This window comes from Acomys minous, assembly GCF_964271855.1.
Source record: "Acomys minous genome assembly, chromosome: 2".
Taxonomy (NCBI): Eukaryota; Metazoa; Chordata; class Mammalia; order Rodentia; family Muridae; genus Acomys; species Acomys minous.
In genome coordinates, this window is record NC_140484.1 from 99189988 (window position 1) to 99200695 (window position 10708).

Here is a 10708-nt window from a genome sequence, read left to right on the forward strand (position 1 = left end):
ATTCTCTGTCTGATCCACCCACCAATATACACCTGACCCCAATCCCAGTTATCCTCCCCACCCCCTTTTCCATCTAGTTCCCTACTTCAATAGTCCTCAGGTGTGTATATTATTTCCTCTTCTGAGATTCAAGCATCTTCCCTTGGGCCCTCCTTTGCTTCTTCGGGTCTATGGACTGCAGCCCAGTTATCCTGTACTTTGTGTCTAATATCCACTTATAAGTGAGTACATACCATGTGTGTCTCTCTGAGTCTGGGTAACCTCACTCAGGATGATATTTTCCAGATCCATCCCTTTGCCTGCAAATTTCATGGTGTCTTTGTCTTTTTAATAGCTGAGTAGTATTTCATTATGTAAATGTACCACAGTTTCTTTATCAATATTTTTTAGTTGAGGGACAACTAGGTTGTGTCCAGATTCTGCTATCACAAATAGAGCTGCTATGGACATAGTTGAGTAAGTGTCCTTGCTGTATGGTGGAACCTATTTTTGCGTATTCACTCAGGAGTGGTATAGCTTGGGGTCTTGAGATAGCAATATTCCCAATTTTTTGATAAAGCACCAGATTGATTTCCAAAGTGGTTGTACAAGTTTGCACTTGTACCAGCAGTGGAGAAGTGTTTGTTTCCTTTGTTCCACATCCTCGCCAGCATGTGCTGTCATTTGAGTTTTTAAATCTTAGCCATTTTGACAGGTGTGAGATGGAATCTCAGAGTTGCTTTGATTTGCATTTCCCTGATGAATAAGGAACATTTCTTTAAGTGCTTCTCAGCCATTAGAGATTACTCTGTCAAGAATTCTTTGTTTAGTTCTGTACCACATTTTTAAAACTCAGTGATTTGGTTTGTTGGCATTTAATTTCTTGAGTTCTTTATATATTTTTGGATATTAGCCCTCTGTCATGCATAGGGTTAGTAAAGATCTTTTCCCATTTTGTAGGCTTCCATTTTGTTCTATTGACAATGTCCTTTGCCTTGCAGAAGCTTTTTAACTTCATGAAGTCCCATTTATTAATTGTTAATCTTAGTATCTGAACTATTGGTGTTCTGTTTAGAAAGTTGTCTCCTGTATTAATGAGTTCAAGGCTATGAGTTCTCACTTTCTCTTCTACTTTATTTATTGTACCTGGTTTTATGTTTAGGTCTTTGATTCATATAGACTTGGTAGGGTGATAAATATGGATCTGTTTGCATTCTTCTACATGCAGACATCGAGCTAGAACAGTACCATTTGTTGAAGATGTTTTCTTTTTTCCATTGTATGGTTTTGGGTTTTGGTCAAAACTCAAGTATCTATAGGCATGTGAGTTTATTTCTGTGTCTTCTAATAGCTTCCAATGATCAACCTGTATGTTTTTATGCCAATACCATGTGGTTTTCATTACTACTGCTCTGTAGTACAACTTAAAATCAGAGATGGTGATACCTCCATAAATTGTTTTACTGTACAGGATTGCTTTAGCTATCCTGGGTTTTTTGTTTTTCCATATGAAATCGAGAATTACTCTTTGAAGGTATATAAAGAATTATGTTGGAATTTTTATGGGAATTGTGATGATCCTGTAAATTATTTTTGGTAAGATAGCCATTTTTACTATGTTAATTCTACCAATCCATGAGCATGGGAGATCTTTCCATCTCTTGATATCTTCTTCACTTTTTTCTGCAAAGACTTGAAGTTCTTGCTATACAGGTGTTTAACTTGCTTGGTTAGCATTACCTCCAGATATTTTATATTATTTGTGGCCATTGTGAAGGGTGTTGATTCACTAATTTCTTTCTCAGCCTTTTTATCATTTATATAAGGAAAGGCTACTGGTATTTTGAGTTAATTTTTTATCCAGCCACTTTGCTGAAGGTATTTATCAGCTGTAGGAGTTCTCTGGCAGAATTTTGGAAGTCACTTATGTATTCCAGTATATAATCTGGGAATAACAATACTTTGAATTCTTTCTTTCCAGTTTGTGTTCCTTGATCTCTTTTAGTTGTCTTACTGCCCTGGCTAGAACTGCAAGTACTATATTGAATAGATGTGGAGAGAGTGGGCAGCCTTGATCTCAGTGGAATTGCTTTAAGTTTCTTTCCATTTAATTTTACGTGTGTTGCCTTTATTGTGTTTAGGTATGTACCTTGTATGCCTGACCTCTCCAATACTTTTAACATGAAGGGTTGTTGGATTTTTGTGAAAGGCTGTTTCTGCATCTAATGAGATGATCATTTTTTTTCTTTGAGTTTGTTTTTATGGTGGATTACATTGATGCAAGCCTGGCATGAAACCTTCCTGACTTTAGTGGATGATGTTTTTTAATTCATTTTAGAATTTGTTTATGAATACTTTATTGAGTATTTTTGCATCAATGTTCATTAAGGAGATTGGTCTGAAATCTTTTTTTCTTTGTTGAGTCTTTGTGTGGTTTAACTATCAGGGTGACTATGGCCTCATAGGATGATTTTGGCAGTGCTCCTTCTCTTTTTATTTTGTGGAATAGTTTGAGGAGTATTGGCAGTAGCTCTTCTTTGAAAGTCTGGTAGAGTTCCATGCTATAACTATCTGGTCCAGAGCTTTTTTTCTTTTTTCTTTGGTTTGGAGACTCTTAATGACTGCTTCCATTTCCATAGAGGTGATTGTAACATGTATTTGTACTTAAGCAGTATAATATGTATATTTCATATATTTAACATTAAATAACCACTATATGTTGAAATTATACCAATAAAATAGTTGGTAGCAATTAAACAAATGGTAGTTTTTTTCTGGCCAGTTGATAAGATTTACAATATTATTTATGCCCACAGTCTATTGTATAAATGCTGTAAGGTTTAAATTCTTGCCTATAAAGTAGCATCCAATATAATCATATTTTGATGTATTTCCATCATTATAAAAATAATTTTACTACATACATATTTAAATGTTTACTGCAAATTGCTTCATCATGTAATGAAAATGTTCAATCCTTGTGTTAAGTAATAAAACTTAATAGTAGGAAAACACATTTCTCTGAAGGCAATGCTGTGAAATATGTATTTTAAAGTGTTATTTCTAGAGTTTTATTTTCAGCCTGGTCTATTTAAATAGGCTGGTCTGGCAACCATTGACACTTTTTAGGAGTTAATTTTGTAAAATGATTAACTGTGAGAGAGAAAAGCATGTGGTTTACACTATCTCTGTAATGAATGTTACTCTTAAAATATATTTTTCAGTAAAGTATAATTTGTTTTTAGGTGTCAAATTCTCATCTTACACTATAAAGTTAGAATTTCAAAGGATAGCTAAAGAAGAGCTATAAACTGTGTATGAAAGGATTTTTATATTTATTTTCACCTTTGTCAAAAGAATTGTTCCATCAATTCCATTGCCAGCGATATGTGTGTATGCATGTGTATGGGCAAGAGGCGGGGCTGCAGAAAGAAATAAACCGCTCTTCCACAGGAGGCCTACACGCCGCCGCTTGTGCTGCCGCCATGCCTCTAGTGAGCCCGAGAAGTTCCAGCACATTCTGCGAGTATTCAACACCAACATCGATGGGTGGTGGAAAATAGCCTTTGCCGTCACTGTCATTAAGGGTGTGGGGCAGAGATACGCTCATGTGGTGTTGAGGAAAGCAGGCATTGACCTCACCAAGAGGGCTGGAGAACTCACGGAGGATGACGTGGAACGAGTGATCACCATCATGCAAAATCCACCACAGTACAAGATCCCAGACTGGTTCCTGAACAGACAGAAGGACATGAAAGACGGAAAGTACAGCCAGGTTCTGGCCAATGGTCTAGACAACAAGCTTTGTGAGGACCTGGAGCGACTGAAGAAGATCAGAGCCCACAGGGGTCTGCGCCTCTTTTGGAGCCTTCATGTCGGCGGTCAGCACACTAAGACAGCTGGACGCCGCGGCCGCACTGTGGGTATGTTCAAGAAGAAATAAGTCTCTGGGCCTTCGCTGTTAATAAATAGTTTATATATATGAAGAAAAAAAAAGAAAGAAAGAAACTTAATGAGCTGCAAGCAGACAGGCTTCACTGATAGTCAGTCAATGGGGGACATTTTTTTGTCCAAAATAACCAATTTGCTTTTTTAAAAAAAAAAACTGTTTCTTTTTTATTATTATTAATTTATTCTTGTTACATCTCAATGGTTATCCCATCCCTTGTATCCTCCCATTCTTCCCTCCCTCCCATTTTCCCCTTATTCCCCTCCCCTATGACTGTTCCTGAGGGGGACTTCCTCCCCCTGTATATGCTCATAGGGTATCAAGTCTCTTCTTGGTAACCTGCTGTCCTTCCTCTGAGTGCCACCAGGTCTTCCCCTCCAGGGGACATGGTCAAATGTGAGGCACCAGAGTATGTGAGAAAGTCATATCCCACTCTCCACCCTAGTGTATTTCTTGAATGCAGAAGAATGTTGGGTCTTTTTATGCATCCATTCTGTTAGTCTGTGTCATTTTATTGGAGGGTTGAGACCATTGGTGTTGAGAGATATTAAGGACCAGTAAATGTTAGGTCCCTTAATTTTGATGGTGGTTTCTGTATAGTGTTTGTCTAGTTATGTTTTGTTACAGTGTTATTATTGCTTGTGTTATTCTGGTTGTAGTTTGTCACTTTGGATTGGGGTTTTCCTTCTTTTAAATTCTGTAGGCATAGATTTATGGATAGGTACTGTTTGAGTTTGTTTTTGTCATAAATATCTTCTTTTCTCCATCTATGGTTATTGAAAGTTTCACTGGGTATAGTAGTCTGGCCTGGAATCTGTGGTCTTTTAGAGTTTGCAGGACCCTTGCCCAGACCTTTCTGGATTTTATGGTCTCTGCTGAAAAGTCAGGTGTGATTCTGATAGGTTTGCCATTATATGTTACTTGGCCTTTTTCCTTTGCTGCTTTTAATATTTTTTCTTTGTTCTGTACATTTTGTGTTTTGATTATTATGTGGCAGGAGGATTTTCTTTTCTGGTCTATTCTATTTGGTGTTCTGTAGGCCTCTTGTATGCTTATATGCATCTCTTTCTTTAAATTGGGGAAATTTTCTTCTATGATTTTGTTGAAAATATTTTCTGGGCCTTGGAGCTGGGCATCTTTCTCTTTCCTCAATTTTTATTACCCTTAGGTTTTATCTTTTCATTTTATCCTTGATGTTTTGTGTCAGGAATTTTTCAGACTTAACATTTTTCTCTGACAGTTGCATCAAATTCTTCTATTATATCTTCTACACCCAAGAGTCTTTCCTCCCTCTTTTTAATTCTGTTTAATTTAATAAAGCTTACCTCTGCATTTCCTGTTTTCTTCTCTAAGTTCTCTCATTCCAGGATTTCTTCTGTCTGTGCTTTTATCATTGTTTCTATATTCAACTTCAGATATTGAGCCATTTTATTGATTTCCTTCATCTGAATGTTTGTATTTTCCTGAAATTTCCCAGTGATTTCTTCATTTCCTCTCTATAGCCTTCTGTCATGGCCTCTCTAAGGTCCTCAATCTGTTTGGCTGCATCTTCCTGTATTTGCTTATTTATTTTATTTGTTTCCTCCATTGTTATCTTCATTACTAAGGATTCGAGGTCATTTTCTTGTGCTTCAGTTGTGTTTGAGTTCCCAGGGTTGAATTCTTTGGGATAACTGGGTTCTAGAGATGCCATATTATTTTGGCTTTTGTTGTTTGTGTTTTCATGCTGGCCTTTAACCATCTTGCTGTTTCTGTCATTTGGAGGTAGTTTCTGGTGTCCTTCACTGGTGGTTGAGAGCAGTTTGTTGGTGAGTGCCTATAGGTCAAGGTCCATCGCCTGTGAGGATCAGGGAACCCTTCACTGGATCAAGCAAGTGACCTGGTTTCAGCTCCAGGCGACTTTGCTCTACACTTTGGGCTTCCCACTGGGCCAGCAAAGGCTGGTGCTGTCCTCTCTATGTCAACCTTCAGTCTCAAATAGTGTAGGTACTACCTGCCTTTGGCTGATCTTTGGAAACCCTGCCCTCAGCCACTGGGGCTCTGGGGCCTTGGTCCAGTCTGGCTGAGAGTGAGAATACCACCCACTGGCTTGTGGCAGTTGGCTAGGCTTCTGCCAGTTCCCACTGAGGCTGTGGGGCCTTGGTTCAATCCTTCAGAGAGTGCAGAAACCACCAGCTGGCTTTTTAGTTGATGGATACAGGGTTTTTTTCTATCCTGCAGCTATTTAATAGTTTAATGAGCATGGTATAATAATAGGTCTTTATGAAAATTATTTCTATTTTCTTAAAATGAACATTAAGTTTGCATGCCAATTCTATTTATCTTTTTGCAATTAAATGTAAAATAATATAATCATAGTTCAAAATGTAAAATTTTGAAAATTATTTCTATTTTTTCTGTACCCTTTTTTTAGTCGGAACATATAAAATATATTTTTATAATTTTTGGTAGTTTGGTGATACTTACTTGCAAACCTAATCAAGAACACATAAGAAAGCATACAATGGCCAAGTTGGCTTTGTTCTAAGAGAAGTAAGCTAGTTTTCCATATAAAACCATTCATGTAAACACATTTTTTAAAAAAAATTACAAAGAAAAAAAATTGCATGACCATCTCAAGGGACACAGAACAAAACTTTTGGTAAAATCTGACATTTTTTAAGATAAAAGTTCTAAAGAAACTAGGAATATAAAAAATAGTCACACAATGAAGACTTATAACCAACGTTCTACCATGAATTTTCATTAGAATCAGAATCAAGTTAAGGGTATCCTTTTTATTTGTTCTTACTCAATATAGTACCTAAAGTCTTATGAATAGCTGTAACAAAAAGATTATGTTGATAAAACAGATACAAATAGGAAGTAAAGAAATAAAAGTATCTTTACTTGAATACATTTTCTGTATGAAGTTTTAAAGACTAACAGAGACTTTGATAAACATTTTCAGTGACATGACAGCATATAAAATTAATAGCTTCTAATAAACAAGTAACAAATACATTGTGAAATAAGTTAGGAATATTGTATAATTTTAAACCCTCAAAATACCTTGGAGTATATCTAACCAAGGAACAGAAAAGTCTCTGAAATGAAAACTAAAACACTGAAGAATGACATTTAACAAAAAAATTAGATGATTATATAACATCCCATGCTCAGAGACTGGAGAACCAATATTAAAAAATGGTTATATCATCAAAAGAAATCTAGAAATTCATCCACAATCACCCATTAACATCTCAATGTCATTCTTCACTGACATTGAAAAAGTACCTTTAAAATTCATGTAAAGTACTGAAATTCATAGTTATCCAAAGCAATCTTGAACATAAGAATGACACTAAAGTGATTTCCATATTTGATTTTAAGTTGTACTTCAAAATCTGAATGAGTAGGATAGCAAGGGGATGTTATAAAACAGACATGTAAGTCAGTGCAAAAGAATAGAGAACCCATGTATAAATCACACATGTACAATCAACTGATTTTGGCAAATATACTCAAAAACTCTTTCTAGAGCAAGGGGATAATTTCAACAGACCTAGGAAATTTGGACATCCATATGAAGACAGGATTCATCTCTAATCCTGTACAAAACCTACTCCAAAACAACAACTTTAACCTAAGATCTGAAATTGCTAAGAGAAAAATGTTAATGCCTAGGGGCTGCTCTGAGAAAATCCGGGGTAGGGTCTCTGGGGCTGAATGCAGACTCCCTTCCAATTTGCTTAATCTCTTGAGTCACCAGAGCTGATGGCTCAGGCAACTGATCAGGATTGAAATAAGAAAGAAAAAAGGGAGCCCAGGGTTTCTTCTCTAGAGACTGGCTGTACTGCGGCCAAGGAGGAAAACTTAAACTGACCATAATTTTCCTATTGCTGAGGCTGTAAAAGAAGCTTCTAGCTAGAAACTTCAAGGGGGTTATAAAAGGAGACTCTATGATCTGTAGATAGGCTTCTTTGCGGAGATCTCAAGCTAATGTAAACTTAGGCCTGCTAGCCCTAGAAGGCTGATAGTAAAGCCCAGAGTGTGCTGACTTATTTGCAAATCTACAAAAAAAAATAAATAAGAAAAAGATAGAAAGTAAACCACTTTCAGACACATACATTCAAGAGAAAAGATGGATAAAATTATGCATCTTAACTTCAACTGAAGCTAAGCTTCGCAGTTTCAATGCTGTTTATTGTTGATCACTGTACTTATACTTCTGAGAAAGAGGAATTGCTCAAAAAAGAGCAATTAATAAAAAAGCAGATGAATTCTTCAATATAACAGGTTACATGTTTTAAAGCTAAACATTTCTTATCTATGTATCCATTACATAAGTTCGTAGTGAGTTCAGAGTGACAAAGGTTGACAAGACCTAAAGGTTAATAGGGTCTAAAACTTACAAGAATATATGACTTTTCCATTAGGACTGATCTAACTATACATTATCCAGCTATCTCTTAGTTCATAATGAGTTCAGGATAATAATTTTATCTGTCTTTCATTCTAAGAAACAGAGTAAGTTAAAGTGACAGCATATGATGCCACAAAGTGACAAGGTATAAGGAATGATAAAAGTTTGTATATTTAGACATTTCTACATAGCCCCATTATATATTGGGGTTCATGGGAAGTTTAAAACAACTTGCCTATATTAATGGTGAATACCAAGCTCATGGTGCCATCTGGAGTGAAGGCTTACCTGAGACCACAAATCCACTTCAAGGCTATTCCCTACTGAGGCATCTGGAGGTTCACAAAGGTATTTATTGCAGTTATAAACTTTCTAAAAATTATTTTAGAAGACCTAAAAAATTAGCTTTTTAACTATTGTAATCAAATCAGGAATTCCATGATCAGGGAGGGATTCATTCATCTGAACAACAGTACACCCTCAATAGGATCCTGTTAGAAGTTTACTCAATCAGAGCTAATCAATACCCAGAAAGTAACAGTTCATCTCAATGCCAGATATTTTTTCTTTTTGGTTTTTTGAGACAGGGTTTCACTGTGTAACCTTGGCTGTCATAGAACCTACACTGTAGATCAGGCTGGCCTTGAATGTAGCCTTGGCTGTCCTGAACTTGCTTTGTAGGTCACGTTGGCCTTAGACTCACAGCAATCCACCTGCCTCTGCCTCCCTGAGTGCTGGTATTAGAGGCATGCACCACCATGCCTGGCTCTAATGCGAGATTTTACAGAGATGTAGCAGTACACAGTTGGTGGGGTTGTCAGAGGTTGGAATCAATTCAGGGGCACATCACAATACAGACCTTGCAAAATACCAGATCCCTTCCAGAGATCTCCCATGCTTATTGAACTTCTGCAAATCAATGGCTCTTGACATTGCATCAGAGGCTGGAAGCAATTCTGGGGGTATATCATGGCACAGACCTTGCAAAATACTGGATCACTTTCTAGAAAGCCCACATGCCTACTGAGCTCCTTTAACAGCTCCTTCTGGCTCTTGGCAGAAAAAAAATATAAGCCCTTCAAAATATCATCATAGGCAAAAGTTTTCTGAAAAATAAACTGCAATCCCTCAGGAAATAATGCCAACAATTACTGAAGTTATTACCACCCCAGACCTCAAACTATACTACAGAGCCATAGAAATTTTTTTAAAAAGCATGGTATTGGCACAAGAACAGATATGTTGATCAATGGAATCTAACTGAAGACTTAGATATAAGTCTTCACAGCTATGTATATCTAAGTTTTGACAAAGAAGCCAAAATACACACCAGAGAAAAGATACTATCTCAAATGCTGCTGGTCAAGCTAGATAGCTGCATGTAAAATAATGCAAACAGGTACGAATATGTTACCCTGCATAAAACTCAACTCCAAATATATTAAGGACCTCAACATGAAACAAGATACCTTGAAATTGATATAAGAAAGTATGGAACAAGCTTGAATTCATTGACTCAGGGAAGAATTTTCTGATCAGAACACCAGTAACATAGACAAAAGATCAACAACCAATAACTGGTACTTCATGAAAATAAAAAGCTCCTGTATGGAAAATAATACCATTATTAAGGCGAAACAACAGACTATAGAATGGGAAATTACCTTAGCAACTATACACATGATCAAGAGTTTAGCTAAACTACATAAAGAACTAAAAATACTAAGCATCAAGAAATTCAATAACTCAATTTAAAAATAGAGTACAGAACTAAGCAGGAGGGTTTCAAAAGATAAATGGCTGAGAAACATTTAAATATATATTCAACATTATTAGCCATCAAAGAAATTCAAATATAAACTACTTTAAGATTCCATCTTATACCAATCAAAATGGTCAAGATCACTAAAACAAACAACAACATGTTTGTGAGGATGTAGGAAAATAATAACACTTATTTGTTGCTGATAGGAGTACAAACTTGTACAGCCACTATAGAAATAAATATGGCCGTTCATCAGGAAGCTGTGAATCAGTTGTAGCATTCTTGTAGTATACACAAAGGACTCTACCTCCAACTACAGAGGCACTTGCTCATCCTTTTTTATTTCTTTTTTTCTCCTTTATTAATTTATTCTTGTTACATCTCAATGGTTATCCCATCCCTTGTATCCTCCCATTCTTCCCTCCCTCCCATTTTCCCCTTATTACCTTCCCCTACGACTGTTCCTGAGGGGGATTACCTCCCCCTGTATATGTTCATAGGGTTTCAAGTCTCTTCTTGGTAACCTGCTATCCTTCCTCTGAGTGCCACCAGGTCTCCCCCTCCAAGGGACATGGTCAAAGGTGAGGCACCAGAGTATGTGAGAAAGTAA

At 36.6% G+C, this 10708-nt stretch overlaps 1 protein-coding gene across 1 annotated transcript; it reads left to right on the top strand.

Annotated features, from left to right (window-relative positions):
- Positions 1–442: 442 nt before the first annotated feature.
- On the top strand, positions 443–3947 carry LOC311578200 (small ribosomal subunit protein uS13-like; the record flags this gene model as incomplete). Its single annotated transcript, XM_084747980.1, has 2 exons — positions 443–456; positions 3433–3947. 2 exons carry the CDS (start codon positions 443–445, stop codon positions 3920–3922), a joined length of 504 nt encoding a protein of 167 aa, XP_084604106.1. The 3' UTR covers positions 3923–3947.
- Between the last annotated feature and the right edge of the window lie 6761 nt (positions 3948–10708).